General features: G+C 44.7%; 1 protein-coding gene across 5 annotated transcripts in view; it reads left to right on the forward strand.

Moving 5' to 3' along the window:
* Positions 1 to 13,654, forward strand: part of LOC115585019 (plexin-A1-like) — a 295,372-nt gene that overhangs the window by 66,051 nt on the left and 215,667 nt on the right. For all 5 annotated transcript variants that reach the window (XM_030423005.1, XM_030423008.1, XM_030423007.1 and 2 more), the window contains one exon: positions 6,972 to 7,154. In XM_030423005.1, the coding sequence (XP_030278865.1) occupies positions 6,972 to 7,154 (183 nt within the window). The remainder of the gene's footprint in view (positions 1 to 6,971; positions 7,155 to 13,654) is intronic.

The following is a 13,654-nucleotide window of genomic DNA, read 5'->3' on the forward strand; positions in this document are numbered from 1 at the left end:
TACATAGTCATTGGGTCCTATTGTTCAGTCTCACGATGCTATTGGATAGTACATTTGTTTATAAGTCCCGCCTCATGGCCATGAACTCACACAACCTCTCATGGTTTCCTTCGGACAACATTGCTTTGTTTCATTGGACTAAATTCATCAGATTCAAGTAAGTAAAATGTCTTTTATATTTTTTTTTGTTGTTATTACAATGTCTAGAACATGTACATATGTAGTTTTTGTAGAACAGATTCATCAAATTTCATTTAGAGCTTGTTATATAATTGTTGTAATATTACAACGTTGGGTGAGTGTGGTAGTCAAAATAGCAGGCCTGTTGCAGTGGGAACAAACAGGTTGTATTCCCTCCATTACACCACTGCCTGAAACAGAGTGTTTTTTAATACATGGACAGTATACATACTACCCTTGTGTTGTGTTCTGATCAGATTTGACTGATTTAAAAGTTTTATCTCTAAAAAAATGTAGGTAATTTGATCAAGCTGACCTAAAATTCCACAACTTTGTCCACAAAGAGGATATCAACAGACAATTCAGTTCTAAGAAAGGTGAACATTTTCCTGAATGTGGATGTGTGGATGTAAGTGGGGGTATGCATGTTTTCCCTTTAGTATGATAATTAGAGGGTATTACAAGCAGTATTGTCATGTCAAGGCAGTATTGTGTGACTTAATGGCTGGTGATTGGGATGCACATTTCTTTTAGCATGATAAGTAGAGAGCATAGGCTAAGCCATTTACATTTACATTTAGGGCATTTAGCAGATGCTTTTGTCCAAAGTGACTTACAATAAGCAGACAGTATTGTCTGCCTGGAAAACATTGGGGAATTCACTATGTGGGAACAGCCAGGCAGGTGCGCCTGCCCAACTGTGACCTTGAAGACGAGAAGAGCTTGAAGAAAAAGGGGAGATGAAGCGATGACGTCAGAGTGGAGGGGAATCACAACATCTGTGCTGTCAAATGGTCTGACAACAGGGCCATCACACTTGTGTTATCCTTTGCTGGACCTGAACATGTGCAGAATATTCAACGCTGGGACTAAGCCAGCAGAAGCTACACTGAACTTGAGAGGCCTTACATTGTTGGTGTCAACAACAAGTACAAGGGAGTTGTGGATTTATTGGACTCATTTACAGCCAAATAGAGGTCCCCCATCAAATCCCGTCGCTGGTACATGTACATCTTCTGGCACACCATCATCCTCTATCTAGATGTCTAGCAAAGAGACAATGAACAGGAGACAGTTTCAGGCACAGCCAGCATCCTCTCTCATCCTGGTGAACATGGTGCTCCAAAGTCCAAAGAGAGGACGACCATCTTCAGGCCAATGGAACCCAGCAACAGTGACATCAGGAAGCTCTCTGACTCCTCAGAAGAGACCATCCAAGAGAAGTGCACACCTCCCATTGCAAGGACCTAGTTGCGAATTTCCCAGTGAAGACAGGGAGAGGAAGCTGCAGACACTGCACGAAAGGATACACTAACGTGCAATGCAGCAAGTGTGATGTTCACCTTCGCTTTTCAGAGGACAACAACTGTTTTTGGGACTTTCACTATGAATGAAAGTCAGCCATGAAAAGAAAAAAAGGAATGAAGAAGTCACTAGAAAAAGCTATTTAATAAAAAAATAATAATAATTCTTCATAAAAATATGAATGTGTGATTATTATTAATGTTATATACCTTTATGGGGCTAAGTAAGCAATCAACTCTGCAAATGAACCCTTAGTTGTTCGGAATTGTTGTTCAGAGAACATGAGTACACATACAGAAATTCTGCTCCCACCTAAGCCCAACGTTGCAATATTACAACATTTATCTAAAAACGTACATAAACATTTTTTTTAAAAAAACTCTTTTATTTCTGCATCAGAGGCCTCCTACAACAACATCTGAAGGGTCAAAAATTTTTTTTTTTAGGTTTTTCTATATTTGGGTCTTACAGGGTTAAAAGCCCACTGTCATCCAGTGTCAATCTCAGTTGTGACCTTTGTTTGAAACCCATTGATAGTCCAAAATTGAACACGTAGCTGACAGAAACGGGTCTAGATCCACCAGCGTGGAATGGTCTCAGGCCCTATTTACACTTGAAATCGAGTGTCTTGCTAACACTTGACATCCCTTTACTCTCGTCAGTGCCTCTTCAGCTGCCACTGTCGACTTAGCTCCACTTTGGGAGGGGAACAGCTTGCATGTGCATCTCAAAGGAACCTATACATTTACATATTTTAAACATATGCATGAAGTTTTCTCAGTGTAAATGGATTGCATTCAGTGTGCGTGATGGCGATTGCATGTAGGTCAGGATTTCTTTGTGCTTCATGACATTCATCACATGTTAGAAAATGCTTCCTGTACAATAATAATGACCTATAATTTTGAGTCCTAGACATAGAAAAAAACGAAACAAACAGAAGGTGATCAAAATGATGAAAGTCTGTGAATTTTTAAACGAGGCTCTCCCGTCAGGTCCGTATTAGCGGCTGAAAAAGCGCCTCCTCGCCGAGCTGCTGGGAGGGATGATAGAGTAGGCACGCCGTAGGAATTACATGACTACAAGGCACACAACAGCTAGCAGATGTCAGGTCTGTGTGAGGCCACATTTGTCTGCGGTGAAAACACGTCGACTGAACGCTCCACTGTGCCTCAATCTGAGCTGTTGACTCTATGGTAATGATGCAAGTCAGGCTAAACATAACAAACCATTAGCGTCCTCAGCTTGCCGGCAAACAGCGCTGGGAAGATGGCGATCTCACTTCTGCGTGAGCCCCACAGACACTGGCGGTGCAGATTAGTTTATAAGTACGAGGCGCCCCGGTATAAATAAATCCCGGCTAAATTATTATTGTTATTTCCAGCGACTGCCATAAACCATTTTTACTGAGGTCGCGTTCTTTCAAAAAAAGTTTTGGTTTGGACACAAAGAGGGTGGCAGGCCGGTTTTGATTCAGTGTTCACAAGTCTTCTCTTTGTGCCGTATTATTCACCCTCAGCTGGGTGGAGAAACCTCTCGCAGCTACATTTAGTCGTTCTTAACAACAACCCCCGTGACCTGTCATTGCTCGAGGATCATCGCACTGATGATGCTCTCGGAGGAAGGGAAAAAACAAGGGGACAAAGGAAGGAAAGAGCTGCAGGCACGTGAAAGCAATAAAAAAAGAAAAAAAAAAAAAAAGAAAGAAAAAGAGTAACCCTTCTGGGACAGACGTGATTTCCCACTGGCTGGTCTATGTGAACCTTGGGAGAGGAAAAAATGAGGAAAAAAAAAGAGAAAAGACTGAAGAAGAGGATTAGGAGCAGGAGGAGGAGGAGAAAGGGATGGAAGGAAAGAGGAGATAGAGAGAGAGAGAGAGGAAATGAGCGGAAGTTCTGCTGTCTTTATCAGAGGAAACAAGGGGATCAGTGGCAGCGACCCAAGACCAGGGTTCACACTGTCACTGAGCCAGACTCTCTCTCTCTTCTTCCTCCTCTCCCCGTCTTGGTTTCCACATGTTTGTTCCCTCCTCATCATATCCGACTCCATCTCCTCTGCATCACTTCACTTGCTTTTTTTCCTTTTTCTGTTTACTTGCTCTAGTCCCCCCCCCCCCCCCCCCTTGTCCTCTCCTCCTCTCAAATTACTCGCTAAACAGTTTCCAAAATTGAGAACATGTTTATGTAAATCGCACAAAAGCCGAAGCATTGTTCGTACGTCTCTCTATCTCTCCCTACTCCTCTTCTCTCACTTTGTTCTAGAAGTTAAACTTTGCAGCGTCTCTGGCAGGAAAAAAATCTGCCACAGGCTCTTTTTGTTAAATTTTTTATTTAACCTTTCCTCAACCTGCAACACACACAGTTAGTTGCACAAACACACACACACACACACGTTCCCTGACAGCTTTGCTGGTTTGGAGGGATGGGGTGATTGATTAGTCTCCATGGAGACGACACGTCTTGTAATGAACAAGAGAAAGCGAGCATGGTCATTTGTGTAGTGTGGGAGGGTCCATCCCGGTTGTGTGTGTGTGTTTGTGAATGTTAATATCCTTTTTTGGGCTTCATATTTTCAGTTTGTGTCTGCGTGTAAATTACCATAGTGAGCTTGTTTGTGAGCAAATGGATATTTCAATCTATTTATTTTTTTTACCCCACTTGGCTGGGGGGGAAAAGGTGTTTAGTCAATAAAGCTCAAATGTGACAAAGTGCGATGGGTAAATACTCGGTGAATAGATCTTGTTGTGCATGAAGCAGTTGACTTGAACTTCCACTGAAGAGACGGGAAAATAACAACAGATGAAAATGTCAGATGTGCGTGGCCAATGAGGAGACAGTAACCTTCCTCAAATTAATACATAAAACAAACAGAAATGTCATACTGTCCTACACTCTGGCTATCAGGGGCGGTTCTGGGGGGGGTGGGGGGGGGGGGCAACAGGGGCCAGTGCCCCCGTATCTCTGAGTCTGGACCCCCCTGTGGCCCCCCAGACAGGGAGTCTGCATCAATAATACAATGACAGATTTCTTGCAATGATTTTGTTTTGAAGAGAAAGGTTGAAATAAAGTGTCTCAGCAGTTTACTACCCAATCAAAATTGCCGAAATTGTAAACACTGCTTTGTCTGAATGAGGGATTTATCTTTTTTTCCCGGGTTGTATGTGCCCCCTAACAAAAAAGCCGGCCCCGACCTGGCCCCCCTATTAAAACTGGTCTAGAACCGCCACTGCTTGCTATGGCTTTACAGATCTGAAGTCAAAAATGTCATTGTCTTGAAAAGTTCATTCCTGATCTATCTTTAAAAAAAAAAAAAAAAAAAAAAAAAAAAAAAGGTGTAAAAATTGCTGCAACAATTGTGTAAGCTGCAGTAACTGCAGTGTGTGGCAGCTGTCAGGAGTGTCTGTGTTTGTACATCCTGTAGCTTCCAGCTAATTTCAGGACAATCAAAAAAGAGAAATCTTACCAACAGATTCCACCGGGACTATCTCAACCACGTTACGGTCTGTGATATGTTCACCAGAGCTGATCGCGGCCGTTCTAGACAACGCTCACGTTTTCACCAGCGGCGCGAATACGCACCGAGTCTGTTTTTTGACAGAAGTGGAAAAGTCTTGCAGACTTCGGTGTGAGTTACGTTGGACAGAGGCTTTTGATAATTGGGAAGACATTGGCGAAGCCGGACCAAATGCCGACATCTTGCCAATATAACCTTTAATTTGATGGGCCACGTCCTCAATACATATGTGCTATCACCGGGCTAGCACTAGCTTGCCAGTCAGTGCAAGACAGAATGCTGATATGAGTGTACAGATAACAGCCCCGTCCCCTTCTCACTCACTTGCTCTCTTTCTTATTTTAAGGGTTAGGGAGCAGAGAGTGAGAAGTGCAATATATATTCTATACAGCATTACAACTTGACAACACATTTTTAATGTTTATTAAACAACATTTTCTGGATATTTCTATTCAGACAGGAACTTGATCATAGCTAAGGCATAGTTAATACATCCAGCCATCTAAATATGTTAAAACTCGCAAAATAATACGTAATTACTAGTATTGTTCCACTTTTTGAACTCACAAACAGTAACACAATCAAATGCAGATAAAATGTGATAAGTATGTAAATGTAATAATATCCCAGGACTAAAATTGTAGCAACTGCACTTTGCCTTTGCACGATCGGTATACCATGTCAGGATTTTGAAGTCATGAACATTTCTGAAAGGATTCTAATTCACTAAAACACAAAACTGCTGTTCTGCCTCTAACATATTTGGCTGGACAGTCAAAAAACTGGCAGTGGCTTACCGGGATGAGTAATCAGAGCTTCAAACTGTCTCCAACCAGCTCGTAAAACCCACAAACAGCGGACGGAAAGGTGCATTCACTGAGAGCTTTCTTTTCAAATTCGCTCTACGTTTGGATGGCAGCTTGGCTCATGTGCTGCCCACGCGTGGACTTGTATGTTTATTAGTGTATGTCACGGTGCGCGTGAGCCAGCATCTGTGTGTAATCTCCTCCCAGGCTCGTGTGGACCTGAGGTTGTGTGTTCCCGTCAGTGCGTGCGGGGCGTGCGCTCGTGTGTGTGTGTGTGTGTGCGAGGTCACGGTGGTAATTCAGTCGCTGTCGATTATCTCCGTTACACGTGTCAGAGTCGGGGGGAACCTCCTGATGCGCACATAGCTATCACATGCTTTTAATGACATGCCTATTACACGCGCGCACACAGATGCGCAGGTTCATAAATCAGGCGTGACACATCAACACATCAGCGTGGCGATGCGCCTGTACCAGACACTTTGATTATGATATGCTAATCTGACCTATAATTTACTTCCTGTCATCTCTCTGTCATCTCCGCCGGTGTCCTGCTCATGTGTGTCCCCCCCCCCCCTTCTCCATGTTTCCTCCAGCTCCGTCTGATGTACTCCCTGTATTGGCTTCTCTCTTATTAGAAACTATGCTGCCAAAGCTGTATACAAAGAAATCAATATTTAAAACATTAGCGAACAACTGTTCATCCATTCCAACCATGCTGGGACGCTTAATTGCTTGGTTTGACATCGTGTACTATGAAATAATCAAAGGCTGAGATGGAGGGGGGGAGGCATCAATCACAGAGGCCTCCATTGGATACTGGTTTGATCGTGCCTTTTGTCCTCACCAAGAGACGAACGCTGCTGTCTCCTCTTGTCCATCAGTTTTCAAAAAAGTCCAAGTAACAAAAAAAGAAAAAGGGGGGGGGAGCTGAGGAAAATTAAGTTAATTTTTTCCAGTGACGCCCATTAATTTCTCCACCGTTCCTCCCCTAAATCTGCAGCAGCTTGGCTTCGCTCCAGCACCATAAAACGTGCTCTAAGTGCCGAGGAGATGGAAAGCCCCCTCCTTCTTCAAGAATTAATGTTGGTTTAACGAGGAAAGGGATTTAAAAAGTGTTAATAGTTGAGTTAATGGCTCTCTCTCCTTTTTTTATCCTCCCCCCAGCCGCTGCAGATCGACGACAACTTCTGCGGCCAGGACTTCAACCAGCCTCTAGGGGGCACCACGGCCATCGAGGGCATCCCGCTTTACGTGGACAAGGACGACGGCATGACGTCTGTGGCGGCCTACGACTACAGCGGACACACTGTGGCGTTCACCGGCACCCGCAGCGGACGCATGAAGAAGGTAGGCCCTCCCGGAGTGTGTGTGTGTGTGTGTGTGTGTGTGTGGGCTCAGTTTGCTCTTTAAAGTAGAGGGTGTGTTGAGGCTGTGGTGTGAAGCCATCGCAGCTCCACTGGTGATGATTCATGAGTGTTTTAACTCGGAGTTGAACAATTCAAACTGGAAAAAGTCAACGATACAGCCACTCAGAAAACATAATGATGCCTCTGACATTGACTTTTAGTGTTGAAATGACATATAAATGTTCCATCTAATTCTATCACGTAAGTTCAGTGTTAAGGGTCACATTCAGAATACGCTGTAATACTGGATAATTGAAGGGTAAATAACTTAAGGGTTAACTCCTGTAGCTGCCCTGATGCGCCTGAGGTAATGGACCGAAAAGAAACACAGTCAGGTTAGAATTGTGAATGTTTTTTATTCTACTGAGTGGTAGAGGTAAGCAAAATGTCAGACACATCTTTTGTCTTAAAGTAAAGCTTTACAAAGAAGCTACTAACTAGAGGTCAGAATTCACGGTGTCCTCTGATTGGTCAGCTCACACATGCCTGACCCAGCGCCGCTCACAACAACAGAGCCGCTGTGCTAAATCAATTCTTACGTGCCAAACTAGCCGCTAGACATCGGCTGTGCAAATGTGTGACATGGTGACGTGGCGTGATGTCACAAAGTCACAGGATTAAAGGCGGGGCTAATGACGAGGCATTCCAGGAGCGGTGATTCCTGTGGGAGAAAAGCTTCTCTTGGTGCTTACTTTCACCTTTTCGACTTTCAAGGTCTTTTACATGCACAAGAACCTTTACAAAACTCTGACGGACAGGAAGAGAAGGAAAATGCGTAAAAGGTCTAAAATGTAGTATCCACATTGACTCAACGTAATAGAAAAAAAAGTGCATTAAATGTCATGGTCGACATGGAACTCATGTGATAACATTTTATGAAAATGTACACATGATTAAAATACCGACTGTCAAAGTTTAAGGCATGAATACGTTTTTTAAGTTCACAGTAAATGTGTAAATTGTTCAAGAAACATCAGAATCATAGGAACAGTGCTGTTCAGCAGATATAACATTATCAGCTGAGTAGTCTCTGTAGTCTTATCTTGTTGTGTATTTTGTGGCTTTTGTTGTCGGCTCTTTCTGATGATGTGAGACATAAATTACAGCGATGACTGACATAAAACGAATACAATGTGACCAAATTGGGGATTCAAATGCCCTTGCTGGAGTGAGTGTGTGTATGTGTGTGTGTGTGTGTGTGTGTGTGTGTGTGTGTGTGTGTGCGCGCGTGTGTTCACGCTCTGCGGAAATCCATTTTCACTTTGAAGCAATTTTGTGTCATTTTATGATGTATTTTCAATGGTCATTGGTTTTGGCATCGCTGACAAATGGTTTTGTCATCAGAAATCTCATTGCAGACATCAGCTTTGAATGTGCGTGAGTGTGTGTGTGTGTGATTTGTCTCAAAATGGCTTTTTACTGCTCTGACACTGTCATTGAATGCTTAAAAAAAAGAAAAAAGAAAAAAAAAAAAGGCGACTAGGACACGTATAGTATGTTTGAAGGAAAAACTAAGGCAGCAGCTCCGGCAATGCCAGTTTTCTCCTACACAGTGAGGTAGTGTGTGGTTGTGTGTGTGTGTTTGTGTCTGTTCTGCTGGTGTGTGGAGCTCATGCTGTTCGACAAAGCCGTGCTGTGTGGGTTTTTATCTTGCGGAGTGTTGTTTGGTGGTCTAGTCACGGTGCTGTCAAGAGCCAGGGACTGTTTCTGAGTGGCTATAAGGTGTGTGACGATGATTTCTTGTGCGTCTCCCTAATACCTTTGTTGTAAAACCCCATGTAAGTGTGTGTGTGTGTGTGTTGTGTGTGTGTACGAGTGCGTGTGGATCTGTGCATTTGTTGTGCGCTGTCCTCAATCACAGACAAGTAGTATTTCCCACCATGTTCAGCATACACGCAGCGTGCAGTCCCTCTGAGTGTTCGCCTGTGGGGTTTACAGTATGTGCGTGCGCTCCTCAAGCACCCGCGTTGAGTAGACCTCACGGTGCGTCTGCCAATCAGCTGCTCCCTCATCTGAGATCCTGACTGTGTTTTTTCACTTTTCCCCTCAGCGGGACGCCTCCGCACGAGCCTGGCCGTGTCACCGGCGCTCCGGAAGACTAAATAAAAACGGTTACCGGAGGAAAAAAATAATCGCGTAAAATCCATAGATGACACAAAATAAATGAAAAAAAAAAAAAAAAAAAGAATCCACGTTTCGCTGTCAGCGGCGTTTAACTTTGATAAAGTTATTTTCGAGACCGTTCCCCGGAGCTCGTCCCCACTTTGAAGTCATCTATCATTCTGTAGGTGCTCACATGGTGATGTTTTTGTTTTGGACGTCTTTGTGTTCGCGTCGCACTTTCTGTCATTTTCTATTAAAGCCGACAAAAAGGCATTTTGAAATGAAACATTCAGCCGCTGCGTTTTTTTTTTTTTTGATACGTGTTTGACAGTTTCAGCATTAGGGGCCTGTGTGTTTCTGTAGCCGGCTGAGTATCTGTTGCAGTAATGCTGCTGTCAACTGCTTTTATATCGGCCATGATAATGCCCACACACACACACACACACACACACACACACACACTCCCCTCGCGCGCTCGCACATGCCTCCTTACACAGCTTCCTGTCTCTGGTGTTTTGCTAAGTCGACTGAAACCTAGCCCGCTAGTCCTTGCGCCTGACCCCTGTTCTGACGCTTGTGTGTGTGGAGACGGATGATTTGTGTGTGTGTGTGCGTGCATGTGTGTCGAGTGTGTGAGGTCAGCAGATCCTGGATGATATCCCGCTGATCGGAATCCCATTTCCCCTCAGCCGGCGTGTCTTCCTGTGCTCGGGGGGGATGGAGGGAGGAAGGTGAACATGGAGGGTGGAGGCTGCCGGTGTCCTCGCACAGATCAATGCAGATGCTGCAGTAACATGCAGTCGCCTGTGAGACGGGACACTGGTGGCGATAAATCAGCAGGCGTTAGACCTATAGCCGGTTTATGAGGCCCGTGCATTTGTCGGTGTCTGGTAAGTCTTTCCGTCTGAGACAGGACGTGATTAGTTCGAGCTTTAAATTAGGTCATCCGAAATAAATTGGAGAACAACGGCTGAAGTTGGTTCGTACATAACAGAATTGGGAAGGGAGGAAGAGGGAGTAGGGCTAAGATTAGAGAGGCGAGGAGAGGTGAGGAGAGGAGAGGAGAGGGGGCTGAGTCAGATGGAGAGAGATGGTTACAGGCTGTGTGGTTTTATTGCTATTCATTGGGAGTTAAACTGTGCTCCTTGGCCTAATGAAATGTAAAGCTGCAGCGTATCGATGTCTGCACACGCGCACGCTCATCTGAATTCCATTCCATGCGACTGTTGCTGCTGAATGTGTGTTTGCCCGCGTGGACACGTCTCGGCTGCTAGACTCTCCGTATTGATTGATCTATGAATATATAATGGCCAGTGTAAATCTTAGAGCTAGGCAGTCCATTGGATAAGTGATGCTGTCTTTGTCTGTCTGTCTGTGTGTGTGTGTGTGTGTGTGTGTGTGTGTGTGTGTGTGAGGGCAAACAGAGAGAGAGAGAGAGCTGTGACGTAAACCGGGGTGAATCTGTGCCACCTCACATCAGCATGACTAATCAGAAAGCCTCCACTGACTAAGCACACAGCATGTATGTGCTAAATACCCACCTAGCATCTCTGCAGCTCAGTTAATGTGTTTCTTTCCAACACTGCTGCATGAGTCGGCCTCGCTGACTGCGAATCAGCATTCCATTGGTGCATTCTTGTGACTCTTTCTTTCATTGGCCTTATGTGGCACAGTGCAGAACAGTCCATTACAGTAGTTTTGATTTAGTTACGCTGAATTGCCCTCGTTAGCAAAAGGTCGCTATTGACCAACGATGAATACAAAAGCATGCGACAAGAAAATTCTGCTGTTTTGGATATAACATTATGGTGACATAGAATGTACGCCTTGAAATGTAAGACACATGGCAGGATGTGGATGGAGAATATAAGTGCGCAACTATAATTTATTCATTTATTATTTCATTTGTGTTGGACAAAACTCAAAAGTGCTGCTCATAAAGTAAGTAATCGTTACTTCGCAGCCTTTGTACATAGCATGTTTCACAGCGAGCTCAGTTCATGCAGTACATGATGAAAACAAGTCGGCATGATGTTGAACCTCAGTAAGAGGTAAATCTCTTTAAGTGGGACGTATTTCCAATGTGAGAAGTCAAAAACACGATATACTCATTGTCGTAACAGTTTAAAGAATGACGTTGTTTTTTGCACCACACTGGCCCCTGTGGTCACATGTGACTGCACTGATGCTAAATGCTCAAACTCAGCGTGACGGTAGCATGAGTGTAAAACAATTTGAGACATCCTGCATTGAGCGTGGACATTCTTTAACCTTTTGGAAAGAGTGCAAATCTTAACTCAGGCTCTACTTACTAGCTTTTCCCCCAAACTTCAACTTGCACTGCACAATATTGGAAAACCATAACATTTGGTTTTCTGTGTTACATGAAGCGGTCTGAAAAAAAAAAAAAAAAAGTACAGGAATTTCTGAAAGATAACTTACAAAGTAGGATTTGCTTGTATTTGCAGTATCTGCATGTCACTCACAAACAACAAACTCCTGTGTATCCTAAAACCCAATCAGACTAAGATCAGTTCTGGAAGATGGGAACCTTGTGAGTTTTTCATTCGTATCAAGCAGCAAAACAGCTGTGGTGTTGAACTGCCTTACTTGACATTGCACATCCTGCAGTGTGACTGTTGATGCTGACATGATACGTACCCCCCCTACCTTCAACTTTATCTCAACTGAGGACAACCACTCCAGCTGAAACGACTCGACACTGTCCGTTAGACGGCACTGTACATGGTGCAAGTGAAATGACCAGTGGTGTGTTTCATTGCTTACGAGTTTAACTGTTTTATTGTGTTACACGTGACGTAGTCTCACCTTTGTCGGGTCGTGGGAACAGTGTTGCTTTGGCGACTAACGAAGTAAAAATGGATGCCACCTTGCTCACTTCGTGTTTACTGCCCTTTTAATGTCAGGCGTTGGGTGCGAGAAAAGTGTAGGCAACAAAATTGTCCGTACTCTTTAACACGGTTCATCATGAAGGCGTTATTAATTGTGTGATGTATAGCGCGGAATGGAAGGCGGAGGATGAGGGATTAGGTGGGTGTTGAAGGCTGAAGGACGGCGTAGAATGTGTGAGAAAAGCCTGAGGACGCAGGGTGGCAAGATAAAAGACACGAGACGGATGGACGTGTGATGAAAGATGTGAAGGAGGACAAAGCGTGTAGAACATATCGCGTGTAAAGGAAACAGTTTGTTGGATGTAGGATGCAGCCCTGCAGACACAGTGTGAGGACGGGACAGGGTGCCTGTCTCCCAGTGGAGAGCCAGCAGTCACATGGCAGCCAATAGCAGCAGCAGCATGTTTAAGTTTATACATTATATGTGTTTGTTCTTTGCTCGGGACTTCAAAGAAGAACACGCGTGCATATCGCTTTTTAACACCACAGTGCATCACTCTGTAGGCAGACGAGGTGTAGGTGGGGTACGAATAGCTTTTAACAGCGTGGAACTGCACCATGGGCTGCCTCTTCTGTGCCGTTTGCCAGAAACATCCCAAAACACCCCCCTCAGATCTCAGTAAAAACCTGGAAATCCTTTCATTCCCCTCATTTCGTCTCCTCTTTTGTCTACCTGGGAGAACAAGGCGCTCTCGCCACATCAGGCTAGATGAAAAGAAACTCTCAGCAGCCTGAAGTACTTCCAGATTTTCAGAAACAAAAAGAGGCGCGCAAAAAAGACGGCAAGTGAGTGAGGGGAGATTCACCCAGAGCGGTGTATAGGTGCGTGAACGCGGATGTGTGTGTGTGTGCGGTGGGTGAAGGGGGGGTGGTTTCATGTCATTTCATCATTTCCCTGCTAGCAGCGAATCCAATTACTTTTCCCTTTCCTTTCTATCTTGGAAGATAGCCTGAGTGACAGGAGCGATTGGAGCAGTGCTGCCGAGGTAACCGTGCCAACCGGCTGATTGACACAGCGCTGGCACTTCGCTGCCTTGAGACACGGAGTCGAGTGAGACTGGTTAGGCTTCAGGGCGTCTCGGAGCCAGCGAGGTGGACCAGAAGTTCAGCGGCCCCACTCCTCTGACAGTACACCCTCCCACTCAGAGACGATCTAATTCGTTCTCTGGCGAGAGGCTCCGTGCTTTCTCCTCGACTTTCTGCGACATATGTCACCCTATCATACCTATCTCCCTCTCCCCCCGCCGGGAACAGCATCCCCCCTCCCCACCCCAAACCCCCTTAACGATAACAACCCCTCAGCAAGATGATAAGCTGTGTATATTCTGTGAATTGAGTCATGATGTGCCCGCCATCTCATCAGCAGTGTATCCAATAATGAAGTCCAACTTTAAGTCAGGCAACGCCTACGCGCGTCATTACATTC

Source organism: Sparus aurata, chromosome 7, assembly GCF_900880675.1.
Source record: "Sparus aurata chromosome 7, fSpaAur1.1, whole genome shotgun sequence".
Classification (NCBI taxonomy): domain Eukaryota; kingdom Metazoa; phylum Chordata; class Actinopteri; order Spariformes; family Sparidae; genus Sparus; species Sparus aurata.